Source organism: Sphaerodactylus townsendi, linkage group LG01 (assembly GCF_021028975.2).
Source record: "Sphaerodactylus townsendi isolate TG3544 linkage group LG01, MPM_Stown_v2.3, whole genome shotgun sequence".
Taxonomy (NCBI): Eukaryota; Metazoa; Chordata; class Lepidosauria; order Squamata; family Sphaerodactylidae; genus Sphaerodactylus; species Sphaerodactylus townsendi.
Genome location: NC_059425.1, coordinates 147,269,537 through 147,289,774, shown reverse-complemented (window position 1 = coordinate 147,289,774; position 20,238 = coordinate 147,269,537). Strand labels below are relative to the sequence as shown.

General features: G+C 41.6%; 1 protein-coding gene across 19 annotated transcripts in view; it reads right to left on the bottom strand.

The window, feature by feature from the left end:
- Positions 1-20,238, bottom strand: part of KHDRBS2 (KH RNA binding domain containing, signal transduction associated 2) — a 529,409-nt gene that overhangs the window by 405,131 nt on the left and 104,040 nt on the right. For 18 of the 19 annotated variants that reach the window (XR_007244530.1, XR_007244520.1, XR_007244524.1 and 15 more), the window contains exon 2: positions 14,253-14,380. The exons of the other annotated variant lie outside the window; for it this stretch is intronic. Coding sequence is in view for 2 of the 18 variants with exons in the window: in XM_048496577.1 (XP_048352534.1) it covers positions 14,253-14,380 (128 nt within the window). In the remaining 16 variants the exon portion in view is untranslated. The remainder of the gene's footprint in view (positions 1-14,252; positions 14,381-20,238) is intronic. 19 annotated transcript variants of the gene reach the window in all.

The window sequence follows — 20,238 nt, the reverse complement described above, 5'->3', positions numbered from 1 at the left end:
TACTGATATGTGCAGCCAAAGTGACACCCCAGTCTTTCTGTAGATCAATGGTGGCGAACCTATGGCACTCCAGATGTTCATAGACTACAATTCCCATCAGCCCCTGCCAGCATGACCAATTGGCCATGCTGGCAGGGGCTGATGGGAATTGTAGTCCATGAACATCTGGAGTGCCATAGGTTCACCACCACGACTGTAGATAATGGCTGATTATGCACAGTGAGCTTCCTGCAACCCTAAAGAGAATTTGAAATGGAGTCTTTGTTTCAGAACATATTTATCATTATTACCTACAGCCCTGTTTGCAAACATTGCCCATCAGCTGACTTTTTGCTTGTGTCCAGGGAAGGGCAATCGCCTCTTGTTTTCATGAGTTCTCCATTGTGAATGTGTGCTTTAATTTTAATGCAATTAATTGTTTTAAATTCTCATATAGATATATCAAAATATCCACATAGAAAGTCAAACTAGTACAGAAAATCCTTGAATACGGCATCTGCAAACTTTGCTTGATCACTGATTGTCTTCTACTGTGGGAAGTGATTGGAGAGTAATGGCAGCACGTGAACAGAAAAAGGACAACCTGAATCACCTTTTTCTAAGCTCCCGAGTTTCCTGATCATCCCGTTCCCAATGTGCTGCAAATACAAATCACTGAGACCAATGATCTTTTCCCAGTGCAGTCTCCAATCACTGATTGCTGCTGTGTAAAACTAGGCCCAGCCTATTGCGAAGGAATAGGGACAATTTGGGACAATGCATGAGCAAATCGAGTGTTTGGAGGGACCGACTGTTGTTATTATTTTCACATTGAGATATTGATACATCGATATGACAAATTAAAAATTAAAAAAGATCTAAAGATATACAGAAGGGGGGAGGTCTCGGGCAATAAAAACAATCCAGCCGGAGAAGAAGCAGGAAGGGATCGGCAATAGAGAGGGAGGTGAGAGAGAAGGTTTGCAAAGCAGCACAAGGGAGTGGAAGGGGTGAAACTAGGCAGGCTGACTGTGGGTGGAGGGAAGAGGTCCAGGGCAAAGCTGTGTTGACTGGCAAATCTGTCCCACTCCAATGGCAAAGAAAATTAAAATAGTGCTGCAAATGGGTTCACTTGCTGCAGAGAGAAGGGAAAGTGAAAGCTGGGCTTGAGAAAATACATCCATACAAGAAATCTTGCCGTGATGAACATTTGCCCCTATCACGCGGAAGAAACCTTATGCATTATCAGCCAACATTTGGTTTTATGAAGGCACAGAAAAAACATTTTTTCACTTTCTTTTAGATTATTTTGTAAAAAGCCATGCATTTTTTTAAAAATCATTAAATTTAAGTCCAAAACGGTTGAAACTAAGTTTGTGGATCGGTCTGTACAATTTAAATTGTATGCATGCACAGTTGCCATTTGGATCTAGTCCACACAAAGGGAAAATTTGCTTTTCAAGCCTTCCTCGCTGAATTCATACGTAGTTCAAAGAAGTTTTAGAGGGGAAAAGTGACATACTTTTACCCCCTTCCTTAAAAGCTAACAATAGCACAAAAAGCCAAGTGTTGATTAGAAAAACTGAATTGGACTTCAAAGGTTAAGTCCTTTTTTCTCTTCTATACATCCCCATCTAAATCATAGCTAGGCATGGGTGCAATTCACTAGTTACAACATTTTTGAGGTCCTTGTTCTTTATCACATCAGTTTCACCCCTTAAGCACCACCAACCTCCCAAAAACTATTGAGTGACTGTGCATGGTAAATTTTTTCTCACTTCCATAGCTTTATATTACTAATTTAATACAGCTGTTCTCATTTGAATATAACTACGCTGCTTTCTTTACAATCAAATCCCAACACAACTTACATGGCATGCTGAAGAGTTTGTCCCCCCCATAAGTTATTGTCAGAAATACCCATACATCAAGTGATACTTTATTGCAAAGGCTGACACATTGTTGCAGAACATGTTTTAGAGCCCCACTTTTCTGTATCATTAAAGCAGCCAAGGCCATATAAATCAATGCTGGCATAATTAAAAAGACAGCAATGTAATTAAAAGCCAGAAGCAGAAAAACATGCATATAATTTAGGATTTTGTTTAGTTTTCATTTGGGGGAGCTGGGATTGAACAGAAGTTTAAGCAATGGGATTTGTGAGGAAGAGAGGTGCACCGAAGTCCTGAAAGGATTCTTTTTAAAAAAATCTATTCAGCTCCCAGAGAGGTGTAAATCTTCTATGATGGCTCTGGTACTGTCTATAACTATAAAGTGTGGGCCAGGCAGTAGTTCAAATTTAACTTCTTTCATGAAATAAGTTTCCTATAAGTTCTCTGAAATTTCAGAAAGGCCTGGCCAATCTGAGTTCTTTCCTACTAGATCTGCATTTTCCTCAAATTTCTTTGAAGCCATTTTCCACCATCACCTGTGCAGACACTCCCCACCCCTTTCCCACTGTTATAACATCTATTGACATTATAAATTGCCTACATACTATAAATTTCAATATCTTAAAATATCTGAAACATTTTGTACACATGAAGCATACTAATTATTAGATTAGCTTACTCAAAATGGTTTCCAGTTATTTAGAATTAGAGATGAGTGAATTCTTCAATCCTTGTTTGAAATGGGCTCATTCCACAAGCACTGGCTGTTTTCCCTTCCTTTTCCTCTTTATCTATAAGGTTATTGCTTGTGTGAGTATGGGACTGAAGACACCCTAACTGCATCCTTGCTCAACCAAAAAAAGGGTGACCTTAGATCAGTCACATTCTTTCAGCCTAAACTACCTCATAAGCTTGGTTGTGAAGATAAAATGGACTAAGGGGTCAGTGCTGCAGTTAGGTGATTTTATACTGTGGTTGTAATGACCTTGTAAGGACCCTCCTGTAGAAGGCAATATATCTTTGAAATGTGAAACTGCAGCCTATTCTTATACCACCCTCCTCCAAGCCTGAGTGGAAGCCCTGGGCTTCCATCCTAAAGCCCAGCCCTCATGATACCACTAGGAGGAGCAAGAGAAAGAGCAGGATTAAATGGGAAATAGTATTCTGTAACCACCATAGGGCAGGACAGAATTTCCCACTATCTACCACCTTTTTAAATCACCTTTTCCTTGCAATCCGTCACACCGAGTTTGTCTCATTTTGTCTTAATATGAATCCTGTGATACAGCTTGGACTGAGAGAATGACTAGTCCAGCATCACCCAGTGAGATTCATGGATTAGGAGAAATGTGATTCTTCTACAGATCATACCAGCTCTCAATTAAGTAGTACATGTTACCATCCCAGCAGTATTTCACCATCCTAAATCTAGGAGATCTACCAAAGGCATCAAACATGCTACTACTGTACTGAACTTACAGAAGTATCTTGCTTTTATCATAGGATCCTATTACAATTCTGTTATTCTTTTAGGGAAAAAAATCTTAATACCAGTAAATAATACCTAAGACATGCTCATCAGGATATCAGGAGACCTGAGGTATTCCTCAGAAAGGACTGGATATTGCTACTGGAGGCCTTTCTAGATAGCTCTAGTAGCTAGGGGGGGGGGGGTGTTAAAAGTATTAGTAGCCACCGTTTCCTGGACACAATATATCAGTGATAGATTTTTTTGTGAAACGGAGCCTTCTAATACTCGGATTTAATATTCAGAAACTAGGATTTGTCTACTGGAAGGAAAATGGTCAAAGAATACTTAGCATAAACCTGACAGCACCACAATTTAGTTGAACCCCTTGGTCCTTTGATCAGAGAATTAAATTACTAAATTATGGTAATCACTGAAAAATGCTGAGGGAAAAACACACATCCACCCCCCCCCCCCCCCCCGGCGAGCATTCTAAATTTATCTGGGCAGAATCCGCTTTCAGGTTAAGCCTATTTTTGGCCCAAGCACAAGCCCTAGGCATAAATTAAGCTCATTCAAATTTCAAGCCAGGTAACTACAGATCTCAACGGTATCATTAACTTTGCATTGCCTTTGTGGTTGTGGAACAGCTGCCCACAAGAAATTCACCCGAGGACCCTTCTGGTCTTCCAGGGTTAAAGAAATCAAAGCCAGTTTGTTTTGAATCGTCGGGCTGAAAAACAAAGCTCATTTGGTTTTTAAGACTGATATTTGTAGATCTGGGCTTGGTTTTTTAATCATTATTGTTGCAATTAAATCACTGCTACAATTTTTAAATATTTTTAAAACATGTGACTAGTTTTGAGCCCTAAGGCTGCCAAGGCACAGGTTTTTTTTAAAAAAAGTATTGAAGTTGTCCTGAGTTTATGTTTTTGGCTTTTACAAAAAAAATCTGTTCCTGTCTATCCTCTGTTCCACCAAAGGTATAAGTAGAATTGTGGATTCATCTGCCTCCACTTCCTCCCCCTCCAATCCTCCCCCACCCCAAACACCAAGCTGAGCTCAGCAGGGCAGCAACAACAAGCCACCCGCTGCTCCAATGGGCCTGGCACCAGCCCTTTCAAGCCTGCTCCAACCCCTCCCCCCCCCACACACACACCAAACATCAAGCTGGGCCCAGCACCAGCCCTCCCAGGTCCCTTCTAACCCTCCTCCCACCAAGCTGCCTGCTGCTCCGCTGGGTCTGACACCAGCCCTCCCAAGCCCCCTCCAACCTCCATCCCCACCCCAAACACCAAGCTGGGCCCAGCAGGGCAGTGGCAGCCAGGCCAGGCCCACCACAAGCTGTCTCAAGCCCCCCTCCAACCCTCCCTGTGTACCAAACACTATTTTCTACTGTGGAAGCATGGCACACTCTCTCTCTTCTGACTGCAGTTAGATCTTTTGGTGGGAAAGGGTATATATATCACCTATTTGTTTTTAGATACTATATGCTTTGTTTTAGGTGAAGTTAAATGTTTATCTTTTTGCTTATCTCCATTTTGACAGCTTGACACTGAATTAGAGAATGGCAAACAAACAGTTAAAATAATTTGATGTGTAATTCTCTCTCCTGGGAAGCTGCTGGACTGAATTTTATCCCTTTATGAGGCTCTTCTCTTGGCAAGTGTTAATGGTCTTAGTAAAAATTCCTGCAGAGATTTGTTAAGCAGATTCGTTACCCCCTTTTTCATTTTAGCAGAATTATTATTAATTGACTAGAACTTTAGCAAGATTGATTGGCAGATGAAAAAGATTTCCAGCATCTATACAATTCAGCTAGGGCCTTATTTAATTCTCAGCAACAGACATACAGAGGAAAACACTTGCAATGTGCCTCTGCTTAGCTACACTGAATTCTGACAGCAGGACTTCAGTGCAACCAATCTCCCAATGCCAACTCCATGATGTTACCACTGCCTATTTTTCTCTTCTCACAGATTCACTTAAAAATGTTTCTGAGCTCACAAAACATTCTGGATGTATTTCCAGGGGGTGATAAATGTGCCAGCAACTGCTGTGAAAGCTGGACAGATAACTTGTCAGGCTCAGAGAGGACAGCTGTGTGAAAGGGAAGAGATGATGAAAAAATTGGTACCATTGCTAGCTGAGCTCACCTGGATGAACAAAACAAGGGCAGGAAAATGCAGCCTTCAGATCAAATCCAGAAGCGCTTGGGGCGTATCTACAGAAAATGGTTCCCAGGGCAAACTCTCAAACAGTTCTTCCCCCCAACCGTTTGAGATCTGGATGTTATGCCCCTATTGATACATCCCAAGATCTCATTAGCTTTTTTTTGTTGCTGCATCACACTGAATGCTCATATTTAACTTACTGTCTGCCCGTGCTCCAAAATCTTGTTCATACCCGTTGCCACTCAGTAGTAGCATGCAGAGAAAAAAGGGGGGCAGAGGGAGAAAGAAGGAAAGGGAGAGAAAGGGGGGAAAGGGAGAAAAAGAGGGGAAAGGAGAGAAAGAGGGAGAGAGAGAAAGGGGGAAGGGAAAGAAACAGGCAAGAAAGAGAAAGAGGGAGAGGAAGAGGGAGTTGCAGGGGAGGGGGAAACATCACCCACGTTCCCCCCTTACCGCCTCTGCAACAAAAAAAACCCCTCTGTGGTTTAAAATTAAGGTTTGCTTGCTTGTGGGTGAGTAGCACTTTGGCCAGGAGAAGACGTGGGGCAGGGACAGACCAAGGAGGACACTCTTTCTCTGGCCTTGTTCCCACCCTCAGCCTTTTCCCAGCTGCTGCTCACCTAGAAATAAGCGAAGTTTAAGTTTGAAGCAACCACAGGCTTTTTTCCTGGCGGCAGCAGTGGGGTGGGGGTGGGAACCTGGGCCACTTTTCTCTGTCGGATCAGACCAATGGTCCATCTAGTATCTATACATTTAATAGCAAAGTGTATCACCATCTGTGAATATCTATATCTGCAGATTGGGACCATAGTGACAGAAATATTTTTCTCCAGAGCCGCAGGTTGCAGACCACTGCCCTAAGAGTTAATGGGAAAGAGTCCCCATTCCTAGAGAGGTACAGCCCGAGATGGCTATCCCAAGCCACTTCCGGCTTCCCTGTCCCAGGTGCCTGGTTGGCTGATGCTGGTGATGACAGCACATGGCGGGGGTGGAGCACTGCTGGTGGATCCTCTTGAATGGGTGAGCGGCGAAGGGCGAGAAATGGGAGGGAGTTGCAGGAGTGCAGATTTTCAGCGCAATCCTAATCTCAGTCCGCCCTACTTTAATGGGGGATCAGAGGTTGACCCTGCTTTGGGTGGCCTCATTTCCCCCTCCCCCGGGTCCTTCTTGGGGGGCGGAACCACAGGGGGGACCCCAGCAGCGCCACCTTGGGTTGCAGCCCGCCAGCAGCCCCACTGAGCTCTACGGACTTTCCTGGCGGATGGCAGCCTGACTGAGTCCAGGTGAGAAAGACGATGTCAGATTTTAAAGGAGTTATTACCTGCAGCCCTGCAAGATTGCACTCATTGGGGCTGTTGTATGGGGAGGCAGGGGTGGGAATAGTTTGCTTCTGCATTGCCAAGGAGGGCAGGAGCGCATGGGGAAAGCCTTGCACATGGATCTTGGAAGGTTTACTTCAGAGTAAGCCAGTGGAGGGTAAGCTTGTAGATCGTGGAAGGGAGGAAGGCCAGAATCATCCTCAGCCATGGTTGTCGAGGGTTCCCAACTCCCGGTGGGCAAATCCCAGGACATTTGGGGTAGATTCTCAGAAGCTATGACTTTTGGGACCAGGGCAGGGGCCATGCTCAGTGAGAAATATGGCTGTCGAGTCCACCTTCCATGGCAGACATTTTCTTGGGGGGGGGGGAGAAGTTCAGCCCCCCTCGAAGTTGACAACCCTATTAAAGGCGCCAATTTTGATCCACCATCCAAGTGAAATTTGAGGGGGTTCTTTTTGGGGGGGCATAATCAGTGTCTCAACACAAGAAAAGAGAAATGTGTGAAACGGGGGTTCTATTGCTTGTCATTTGAATCATGTACAAAACAACAGGTTTTTTACCCCCCCCCTTTTTTTTTTTTTGCTTTGATGGGTAGAAATGGGCTTCAAAGTAGGGAACTTCTCCCTGCATGAGAATATATACAGTGTTATCTTCATTTTAAATGTCAAAAGGATTTGCGGCTCCAAGTGTTTTCTTTTCCGAGGAAAATGGGTTCGAATGGCTCTTTGGGTGTAAAAGGTTGCTGACCCCTTTGTTAGACAGTACAGAGTGATACTCTAGGAGGAGGACAGAGAGGTTTGGAAGATGCTGTGTGCCTCTGAGCATCTGCAGAATGAAATTCTGAAACTTCACAGTACCTCTCTTTCTGTCCCTCCAGATTTCTTAAAAGTGGAAAATAAATGGATTGTTTGATTTCAGGAAGAAACTGGGTAAAGGGGAATTAAGTGAATACTCTTAATACTAAAATATTTCTTTACTCATGGAGTTTAAGTTGCAAATGTGGCCAAACTGGCATTTTACCATCTTTGCCAGGCTAGATTATGGCCCCCTACTTGTTGTGCCCTGACCTAGCTGCAGTAATCCATGAAGCAGTCATCTCCAGGCTAGACTATTGTAACTCACTTTACTTTGAGCTGCCCTTGAGACTGATCCAGAAACTTAAACTGGTTGAAAATGCAGTTCCACAGGTCTTCAAGGGGATCTCATGAGTGTTCTGCCAGCTGCATTTGTTTCCAGTGGAGTACTGAATCAGGTTCAAGAGTTTGGTGTTAGCCTTTAAAGTCCTGAGTGGTCTGGGACCCTCGTACCTGCAGGTCTGCCTCTTCAAATACACCCCCAGGAGAGTGCTTCAACTTATTGGTGATACCAGAGCTTTCTCGGCTTTGGCCCCAGCCTGGTGGATAGTTGTGTCAAATGAGACCCAGACTCTGCAGCACCTGCCACAGTTCTGCAAGGCCTGCAAAATGGAGCTAATCCACCAGGCCTGCAGTTGAGGACAGCAGATGCATTCCAACACACCTGGCCTCCCTTTTACTTCCTTTTTACTTCCACCCTCTAATGTAGAACTGATTATGGTGCCTTGGATAAATTTGTTGTAGAATCTGTTTAATTATGTTGATTTATGTGAATGTTTTGAGTTGCCCTGATCCCATCAGAGGAAGGGCAGCCTATAAAACAAACAAACAAACAAACAAATGTGCAAAGCAGATGGTTTGTCAGCTTTGGACAAGCAGAAGGATGAGTAAGGTTACTGTATCAGGGAGCAATCTTATTACATCTACTTAGAAATAAGTATCATGGTGCTGAATTGGACTTATTGTCAGGAAAGAGTTCTTAGGATTGTAGCTTTACACTCATATTTAGTGCCTTGTTTCTTCAAAATTTGAGATGTTCATGAATTCGTTTATCTTTGAATTAGTTTAGTTTAGCTTTGCTTAGAAGCCACTTTACTGATGACCAAGAATTCCTCTTCCACTTACAACTGAAAAAAATAGCCAAATCCTTTCAAAAGTACCCTCAATAAAAGCACCAATTTATCACCACATCACTAATTAAACAAGGTGGTAGAATTGCCTTACATGGTACCCTTTCTTGTATTTTAAGAGAACCTCATATCAAGTAGCAGCAAATAGTTAACATTACTCAAAATGACAAAACTGTTTTCTAATGTATATTTCTCATTAATATAAAACCTCATTAAAGCAAATGACATTTAATTTAATAACACAATGGTACCGTATTTGAAGACATGACTTCATTCATCTGCAAAGTATATTCTCACACATAATGTTCTTTTTGTCAGAGAGTATTGTGGGAAAAACTAGTATAGTAGCAAAAGGGTCTGGATCTTTATTTTAAAAACTCATTAAACCTTGTTAAGAATCACCATATTTAACAGTAGTACTCCCAAAATCTCTTTTAAGTCCAGACAATTTATAGAATCTCTCCAAGGCAGCATTGCAAAAGCTCTGAGATGACCAGCATTCATACAATCTTCTGTCCAGATACTTTACAGACCAATAAAGCAAACATTAGAAGACCATCAAGGAGTAAAGAATGAAACGAGTGAGTAACATATTCTTCCTGGAGGAGGAGTATGCCTCCTACCTGCACTGGATGCCCCCTAAAGCTCCTTTTTTTAAAGACCCCACAAAACCTTTAGTGACACTGGATAAGATACACCCCCTCTCTCTGACTAAGAACAGATTCACATGTAGTCTCATGGAGTCTTCTCATATACTTGGCTAAGCATTTTAGTGAACAACCTGAAGTGCAAGAGGCATGCTGTTGAAGATTTGGGTTTTACACCGTGCTTTTCTCTGCCTTTAAGGAGACTCAAAGAAGCTTACAATTACCTTCGTTTCACCTCCCCACACGTTGCTGGGGTAGGAAGGGCTGAGAGAGTTCTGAGAGAACTATGACTAGCCCAAGATCACCCAATTGGCTTCATGTGGAGGGAGTGGGAAAACAAACCCAATTTACCAGGTTAGAGTCTGCCATTCATGTGGAAGAGTGGGGAATCAAACCCAGTTCTCCAAACTAGAGTCCAGTGCTCATATGAAGGAGTGAAGAATCAAACCCAGTTCGCTAGATTAGAATCTGCTGCCTTTATCCACTCCCCCATACACATGAGTTCCTTCACCCCTGGGAACAATCCTGCTGCAGTTCTGGAAAGCCAACAATGCAGGTTGAACAGCTCACAGGTCTAACTCTATCATTTGCTTAGCTTTAATACAGTCAGGTGGCAGCCTGAAGGCCCATTATGGCCACTAAAAACTTCCCCAATATGGTTGCCACTTCAGCTCCATTCTCAAGAGGCTACTCTATTTTTCACATTATTTTTTTCATCCCTTGTAAAGGATGAAGGGTCAGAAACATGTCTGCAGACTAAGGCCCCTTCTGCACATGCAGAATAGTGCACTTTCAGTGTACTTTTACAATTGTTTGCAAGTGGATTTTGCTATTTCACACAGTAAAATCCAGCTGCAAAGTGCATTGAAAGTGGATTGAAAGTGCATTATTCTGCATGTGTGAAAGGGACCTAAGGCAAGACATGGGAGCAGGGCTTTTTAACCCACTTCATCCCTATATACTGCTATTTTCCTTGCATGAAATAAAATACATGAACTGACAGCAAGCAACTGAGGTGTACAAGGGGATCATTATTACTGGCCAATTATGCACAAAGTGTCTGTTGCTTGATGGCAGCAAAAGTTCATCACTGTAAGATTTCTTGTACAGACCTATTTCTTCAAGCTTCACTTTCACTTTCCATTCTCTCTGAGTCCACTTCTAGCATGATTTTAATTTTCTTTGCTGCCAGAACCGGGCATATTGACTAGTGAGCACAGCTTTGCCTGGGAGATCTTCCCTCTGCCCATGGCTAGCCTTCCCACTCTTTCACACTGCCATCCACACCTTCCCCCTTGCTCCCCTTTCATACTGCCAGTTGTTTCAAGTCACAGAAAAGAACCTCTTTTACATGGGCTTAGCTAAAACACACTGGTCTCTAATTCTTATCAATAAAATTATAACAGAGAGTATTTCGAAATAACAATCCTCTCTGTCCTCCAGCAGCAGCAGCAGAAAGTGTGTGTGTGTGTGTGTGTGTGTCTGTGTGTGCGTGCGTGCGTGCTTGTGTGTAGAGGGGAGAAGAAGAGAATATCAGCTCTAGAACAGTTCTCTTCTTTAGGAACCTCTGGTCCAGGGAATTACTTTACCTCTTTCATTTGTGGGGGGGATTATTTTTGGAACAATAATATCAATATAAGTGCAGTTTAAAGGCTAAGCCAGCAATCTTGAGAACTGGAATTAGATCTGTACCTTTAAGGATTAGTCAATGGGCAGAGTTAGGGGAATCAGGCCGGGGAGACCTCTCTGCAGAAAATCTCCATGGCAGGAGTGAGTGCCTTCTCATGTGTAAACACAGAAATGTGAGGAGTGCCCTTTACAAGCCCACTGCACAGAGAAGAGCCATAAGGTAAGTGTTCCATGCATAATGGGCCACTGTTTGTTCTTATTGTGAGGAACAAATATTATCTACCTATGTTTTCTATTAACTGGTAAGCAGAATCAATATTGTTGATATTTATGTATTCAGATATTTATACACTGCCTTTCTTCCCAACGGGTTCCCAAACCAGCTTATGTTTGTCTTCTTCCATTTTAATTTTGCCACAACTACCCTATGAAGTAAGGTGGGCTGAAAGAGAATGACTCAACCATCAACCTTCCATGGTAGAGTTTAAATTTGAACTTGGGTCTCCCAGATTCTAGTATGACATTCCAAATGCTATACCATGCTATCACTGTGTAACTTACTGTTGCCTCTATTAAACATTGTGTATGTAAAATGCCATCAAGTCACAGCTTACTTATGGTGATCCCAGCAAGGGGCTTTCAAGGCAAGTGAGAAGCATAGGTGATTTGGGATTGTTTTCCTCTGCAGAGCCTTCCCTCATAGTTTCCCTTCCAAGGAGTGACCAGATCTGACAAGACAGGGATATACTGTGATGTATTCCCTCTCTATTAAACATTGGAGAGGGGGAAATAAACATCAGGATGGGATGAGTGCACTACAAGTTTCGGCCCTGGGGTACATAGGCTCAAGACTACATAAACAGCATATCTGACTTCCCAGTTCAGCCTGGTGCAGACACAGCCTTAGACATCAATGCTAAATAATATGTCAAATAAAGGAACACAATCACATAACAAGGCGGTAGCAGACAGTTTTCTAAATATGCATAGTTCTAGTACTTTTTACCATATGGATGATTACCTTCCATCAATTTCATATTCACAGTTTAGAAGGTAAATGCCGATTTGAAATCAATGCATCTTCTTTTTTTATATTACCTCATTTGGGTCGATGGGTTTTTTTACCCACTGTAATTTATTGCTATTGCTGATGAAAGAATAAAGTGAAAAGTGGAGAATGTAATCAAAGCTAATAGTGGGGCCAAATAACATGTGACAATAAATCAGCAAGAAAAATTGCACTGGAGATAAATGGAGGTGTTTACTTTGTCAGTTTGAATACAACCTGGTATAACAACTATTTGTGCGAAATACAAGGCTGAAATGGCATTCTTTGTCTGAAAAATAGTACCTCTTCTCAGTCTCTTTGTTACGCAGATGTATGTTGAGAAATTCAAAATGTAAATTGTCACTGATTTCAAGATAAATAGGTGGGGAGACACCAGATTATTATGTGAAAGGTACTGGGCCAAACCATGCAAAGATTTTTTCAGAGAAAATAAACAGGAGTCTTATAGCACTTTAATGACTAACAATATTTTACCCAACACAATTTTTTCTGTGGACCGTAGGCTATTTCTACAGATGCTCTGAATGGATCTTCACTATATTGTTTTTATGGAGGAGGTATAAAAACAACAACAACAACAACAACAACAACAACAACAACAACAACAGGGTAAAGGGGCTTATAATAAGAAGAGACTCTTAGGTTTTGAGATGGGCATCTTAGGCACCAAGCTGTGAAAAAGAAGTCCAATTCCTGGCTGAACCCAGGAGAATGGAGATATTGTGAAATTTGAATGAATATTAGCAGAACAAATCACAAGTAGAGAATTGTCTCGGTATTTTCTAAATTATATTTGAAATTTTCTTGTCACCCTGTACTTCCTGCATGTTATGGCCCATTTGGGTGGTGGGACTTTGCTGGGATTTACCAGCCAGGAGGCCAAGCAGCAATACTGTCTCCACTTGCTCTGTCAGGACAGCACCAGTCTGTCTTTGTTTGGCTGCGGGTTAAGCCAACCAGATGTGACCACCCCAGTCATGACACAGATAGGACATCCCCACAAAAGGAGAACCACAGGTGTTGGGTTGATTTCCAGAACAAGAAGCAGCCTGGCCCACTAATATGACTACCACTATGGAATTATTTTCAGAGAGTTTTTTCATTGATAATGTTTATGATTGATAATGTTTACTGATAATGATAATGTTTATCATTGATAATCAAATTTCACCCATTCATTTCCTTTCTTGTGCCAAGTACCCACAATACCATGAAAAAGTGAAAATGTTGATTTTTCAGTTCACATTGCTTAGATGCTTTATAAATCAAAGTTCACTTCCAAGATAAATTATTCTACAACTTAAAATATAAGCCAAACTATGACATTGTTGTAGCACCCAAACAACAAGTGGAGTCGTATGGCTGTATCAGGTCATAAAATTTAAGTTACCTGTCATAATAGATTGTGGGCAATCGCTGTCTGTATTGTGGGAGTAGGCAGTTAATACGGTTGCATTCTAAAGCTGTTTTGCTATGGACAAACAAACTGAAAAGATATAATCTTACTATTACCAACTATTTTAGTAACAATTTGGACAATCCACCAAAGGTTGTTCCTGAGAAGCTTGCTTAAAAAGAATGAGATGCCAGATACAATAGGGTTTGGTTAATTATAATCAACTGTCTTTAGACATAACGGCTTAGATCCAAAGCAGCATAAATTGGGTTGTGCTGGACTGGAAGGCAACCTTCCTGCCTCTCTTTCCCACTGTAGCGTTATGCCCCACCCCATTCCTGGCACTGTGCTTCTGTGGATCAGTGGACCTGAAAGGACAAGGAGCTGGACTGTTCCAAATGGGCTGGATACAATGCTTTCATTCTTCTAAATGAGCAGTTTTACTTCAACAGAAAGATTCTTTCTCCACCAGAGCAAGATAGCCTAATCAGACGACCTGAAAGACTGATCTAAAGTTTACTGGAAACAATGGAAAGTCATGGATGAATGTTTAACTTCTTTTGTATCATCTCCTGAGTTAACATTCTGAGCCAAACAAACTATATTCATAAAACCAAATATCTATTAAAATAACATAGTCTACCTTATCTATGTTACAAATATGTATATACATATATATATTATATTTTTTTCAATACCTTTGGATACTGTTTCACAGGAATCAATACCCTTTCAGACAGCTTTATATTTTTATTGCTGATGACGTCAAGGTATTTTTTCTCTTCATCTTCCTTTTTCTCATCAGAACTTTGGAACTTTTCAATTTCTGGAAATAGTGGGGTAGGGAGGGAGAAAAAGAATACGTAAATAGATTGCCGCTAGTCTTTATTGTCAGTTTAAGTTCATATTTATTTATGTTTAGTTTACAAAATGTATATCCTGCCTTTCTGTCCTCAAAAGGGCCACCAAGGTGATGAACAAATTAAAACATGCACAGCAATATCTCATTTAAAACCATTAAAACCAACCCAAACAACATTGGCAATACATCATTAAAATGATTAAAACCAGAGCTAGAGGTGTGCATTAGGAAAACAGCTGAAACTGAAAAAAACTGAAAAAAACAGCTATCCAGATACCAAAAAAGCCAAACAATTTCAACTTTTTCCAAATAAATGCTTTCCCACAACCCATATAAAACCACAGGGATTTAATTTTTTTTAAAGAATTAAAGCCCTTTTCTGAGGTTGGTAATAGTTGCTTAAATTTTAACTTCTGCCCCCAAAAGGTTACCTTGGCAGAAGCTCCTCTGAGTTTCCAGGTGGGTTCTGCAGGGCTGGTAAAGGTGTCCCTCTTTACTGTATTGCTCTGGAAGCAGCAATCCTCTGTTGCTCTTTTCCTGCTCTATGGCTGGTTTCCAGAGCAACAGAAGGGACAAGGAGAGACATTTTGAGGGGACAAACAGGAGAGCTCACTGGAACTTTCCTATTTGCATTGCAGTTTTGCTAGGCTACTACAGTCTTAATGTGAACTGCAAGAACTTCTGGAGAGGGAGGGTGGAAGTGGGGGCTTGTGGCTTTGTTTGAGCTGGCAAAAATTCCCCTCAGCTACCTGGCACTGTGTGATTGGACATTGGTTCTGTTGGGCTTGTGCTGCCAGAGCATGACTGGGTTTTGCTGGATGCTTGTGCATTGGATTGGCTTGTGGCTTTGTCTGACTGGCAAAAGTGCCCCCTGTTTTGAATTTTTTGCATTGTTTGTCTGACATTAGTTCTGTTAGGCTTTGCAGAGTGTTGATCTGTGGTTCCACTGGACTGGGTTCTGGTATGGTTCACTTGAGCTTCTGTTGGCTCTTGGGGTGGGAGACATTGGCCTGTGGTTGCTCACAGGCATATTTATTTAATTTTCCCCTGGGGGGGGGAGGTGAATGGGGTCTGGGTAACTGTTTTGCTCAAATTTGCATTCAATGGGAGAACTTTGTGGGGCTCTGGGGGGTTGTTTTCCAAGTTAGAGGCATAAAATGTTGAGCACAGCTGTTGGTGACTCTCCACAGAAGAACCCCCAAGTTTGGTGATATTTAGATTGGGGGTCCAATTCTATGAACATCCAAATAGAGGTAAACTGGGTGCCCATATAATTGGACCCCATGGCCCAAACTTCACTGAGGAAAGCCACCAGCAGCTATGTTGCAAATTTGGTGCTTCTATCTTGAAAAACAGCACACACACCCTTGGAGCCTTGACAAAAATTCCCCAATAGTCCTTGACAGGGCTGAAAATTTTCAGATTTCCTTTTAAAAGCCCTTATGGGTATTTGGAGCTTTTGCGGGGGAGGGGGGGGGGGGCTTTTCTGAATTTTTTTGCATCCAATAAACCTGAATCTGAAAAAATGCCATTAAAAATGGAGCACACCCCTAACCAGAGCTTAAAAAATCACAAGGATGTAAAACATTTAAAACAATTAAAACAATGGAAGTCATACTGTTACCATAAAATACACATAAGAATATGTTTCAAATCTTAAGTTATAACAACTATTTGAACTGAATTAGAATCTACAATCTAATAAAAATTGGCCATGCTGGCAGGGGCTGATGGGAATTGGATAAATAAATGGCATCAGATAGTGTAAAGGATGCTAATAAACTGGAAACACTAAAAAGATGAATGGGTGAAAAAAAAAGTTCATGATGACATGAAAACATCAAAAACCTAAAGAGGAGCATCCTTCTACATCTCTCATGGATGCATCAAAATGAGACACAAAAGGGCTCACTTTGAACAAGTCCACTTTGCAGTGCCGCATGGGCAGAAAGTAACAGTGTCAAACCTGCAAAGGACATAAGAGCACAGCTATCTTGACCTCTGTACCTTACTCTCTATGTACAGGGCAAGCTGGGTTGTGCCCAATACATTTTAGTTCTTTAAAGGTGGAGATGTTAAATTACTCTGCATCATTCTGGTGAGAAAAAAACACACAGGGAAAAATGTGCACGTATCTTACTTTAAAAAATAACTAGCTCCATTACTGCTACCAATAAAAAATAAAGCTAGCTTATACTTCACATAACGATACCTGACATCTGTTAGAAAACTCACATCATGAATACAGCTTTTCCATTAAAAATAGTCACCCCTAGCAGAAATTCCCCTTTGCTACATGGTGAACATGTCAAAACTTATCAAATAACAAATGTTCTTCATCTCAGCCTGTACAGTCCAGTACAAAATACAATACACCTTTCCAAGATGCCAGCATTTGTTTCCCCATGGAAGAACGATGCCAACATATGTCTAGCAGTTGCTTTTCTAATGATTTGATTGAAGGCATTAAAAATGTTGATTACATTGTTTTTTAGAATCCTGCCTCTCCATCATACAATTGATTGCCCTTTTCATCACTGAAATACATAGCCTTGCTTATTTCTGTTTAAATAATTGATGAACCTATATCTAAATGTATATGTACCCAGTAGTCACAGTTTTAGAGACTCTCTGGACTATACATTCTTAGTGGTTTTATATTGGTTTCCCCTAATAAGTTTGTGGAAACTATTTATCTGAATTGGTTATTTGGGAAAAAAGGAAAAATTGAGGGTTTCTAGATATACAAAGGAAACCAAGCTGCTGTCCAGACTGTAATTAACATGTATCAGTTTTAAAGTGACGTAGAATATGTCTGCCCAAGCAGTAAAGCCAGGATCCCAGCTTTGCAAGGCAGAAGAGGAGTCAACAAGATGCCTATGAAGAAGGGGAAGTTCTTCCCAAATACATAAGCATCTCCACCCCTCATTTGTAAAGCTGAATCAAGGCTTTGTAAAGTGGGGTGGGGAAGCCACCAGGGTGCCTGTGAAGATGGAGAGTTTGACCCATCTTCATAGGCACCCCGCCCCCCGTGCTGCCTCCCCATCCCCATCGCACTTTCCAATTCCCCCAGGCTTTGGGAAGTAGGGTGGGGAGGGCAATATCACATATGGGATGGAGCTAGCTCTGTCCCGCATACAGGATCATGCTATCTTACTCCCCACCCTACGCCCTCAGGCTTTGGGATGGAGGGTTGGGAGGGTGATCTTGTGTGCGAGACAGAGTTTGCTCTCTCCCACATGCTGGGAGCCTGGAGGGAAAGATAGCTCAGCTTGCTGTCTTGTCGCAGCTTCTCCCTCCCACCTCTCTTCAGGAGGCCCACAGGTGTTGAAAAGGTAGGTGGGGGGCAATCCTGCTTGCAGGACTCTATGGTGAGTCCAGCAGGCAGGATCAGCCCTGCTTCTTCCACAGCAGGCATGCAGGTCTTGGGAAGCGACACGGGAGGCCTGAGTTCAACATTCAGAATCAGGTCTGTAAGTGTTGGGAAGGGAGGTGGGTAGCTCAACTTGTTTGCTGGACTCAGTGCAAGTCCACTCACCTCAGGTTCTCCCTCCATCTCATTTCCTGAGGGCCATTTCAGGAAGTAAGATGAGGGCCCGACCCCACGTCCCACCCCCCACACGCACACCGCTTCTGCATGACAGCAGACAACAAAGCCACTCCTGCCCCACCACCCACAAGACAGAGTTGGCCAATCAGCATGCAGCACTCACAAGGGCTTGGCTGCAAATGAGTCCTGTGTGGCGATTTGCTTATGGTTCATCATTGGATGTTCCAAAGGCTTAGACAATTATAGATTATAATGGGTTGTTCTAGAATTCTGGCATAGATGGGTCTGGCCATTATTTATCAGAGATGTTTCTGCACACACTGGTAATTTGTGTCTTTGGGGAAATATTCTAACACCAAATAGAAAAATGTACAGAATAGGCCAAGGAGTAAGTAATACAGTGTCCCTTTCTGCACAAATCTCCTAAAACATTTGAAAAACATTTGTAAAAAGTTTTCAGTCCCACTTTTTGTTCGCACTCAACTCTTAAAATGATTTCTGTCTGCCATTTTCTGTTTCTCTCTAGTTTTTCCCAGTGCATAGACAAATCAGTGTTCTATGTTTCACAGCCTTGTGCTGCAATTCTGAGTCTTCTGTAGGTAATTCTGTAAAGATCAAGCCCCTAAAAATCTCAAAAACACTCCAGAATGCTCCAAAAACAGGGCAGGGATTTTTTTTTTTTGTGGACAAGGAGAGAACTCACACAATGGCATCTTAAAGGGACAGCACACAAAGCCTTTAAAAAACATTTTAGCGAAAAGAATCACTAAGACAAAAATGATGCATTTAAAACATTTTGAGGCTGCAAATAAAATATTTTGGGTAAAAAAAACTGTGCAGAACTCCTCCCTAAAATGCTTTTATTTCAGTCTTGAAAATGTTTTATTTGTGTTGTGTGGAAAAGGCCAATGTGAAAGATACACCCACTGGTTATTCACTATGTGCCAATAATTCTCCATTGTCACACAATGATGCTTGATCACGGTAGGAGATATTTGATAACTGATTCTGATTTAACAGCATTTGACAGGAGTCATGCAATGATCTTTAGTGATCAATAGATCATGTAGAAAATATGGAATGATGTCTTGTAACAGTTTTTAACATTTCTAACTTCAAAAGAGAGAGAGAGAGAATTGCTTTTTGCCTCAATATTTCTGCCATGAGACCACTTTGCATGTTTCTGGTGAATATTCTAGGATGCACACTCAGTTCACAGAAGACACTTTTGGACTGGCTACTGTGAAGTGTCTCCTAGGATGCCCTATTGTTCCCCCGTGTCTGGATATTGCAGAGAACAATCAACAGTAAGAGGCCAGCTGTTGTTCAAAGCTGTTTGTGTGCCATTATTGATTTTTCTAACATAGAGAAATTTCTGGTAAACTTGCAAAGAATTGCAGGATTCCCCAGAAAAAAGTTTGCAAAGTATTTGTCATATTTATGTATGATATTTAATTGCATGTCATGCCAACCATCAAATAGTGTTTCATATTAGACAATAGTATAATACTTGACAAGTAATGATATTTTCATCTGACAACATTTGATGGATTACGTGAAAATACATAACACTATCTGACAGTTAATAGTTTATCAGATTTCATATATGAAGACTGTCAAAATCAGAACTCTCTAAAGATGGCAGAGAACTTGAAACATTCAAATGCAATGGTATTCAAATATAAATAAGAGAAAGCTGGGGGATTGAACATGTGTATTAAAAATGCAGACTAGAATTCTGAGGAAACATTTCTCATCCCAAAATTTTCAACATTTATAAATTGGGGAAAAAATAGAAATTTAAAATAACCAGGTCAGTTCTAAAGACACATATATATTCATTTAAATTGACAGGGCGTTTGTATATTTTGTACTAAGGTGTCTCTGTCTGATAAAATTGTCTGATAAAAACCTTCATAATTGCCAAGAAATTTTTTTACAGAAATCAGACTCTTTCACCTACATATAGCTATCAGATAATTTGAAGAAAGGCGATATATACGCAGTGGCGTATCTGCCTATGGATAAGGGGTATTCCTTGTCCCCGGGCGCCACTCTCCTGGTCAAGTGGGGGGGTTGCAAAATCGGCCCCCCACAAGACCAGGAATTTCTGCTGTCTCGTCGTTCACAGTGCTTCCAACCCCACCCTGGACCCCCCTCCCGCCTGGAGCCCAGCCGGCAACCTGCAGTCTCTTCTAACCTCTCCTCCGGGCAGGCCAGAAGAGACTGCAGTCCCAGCGTCGGAGACTTTCTTTTATAAGCACTGAGGCCG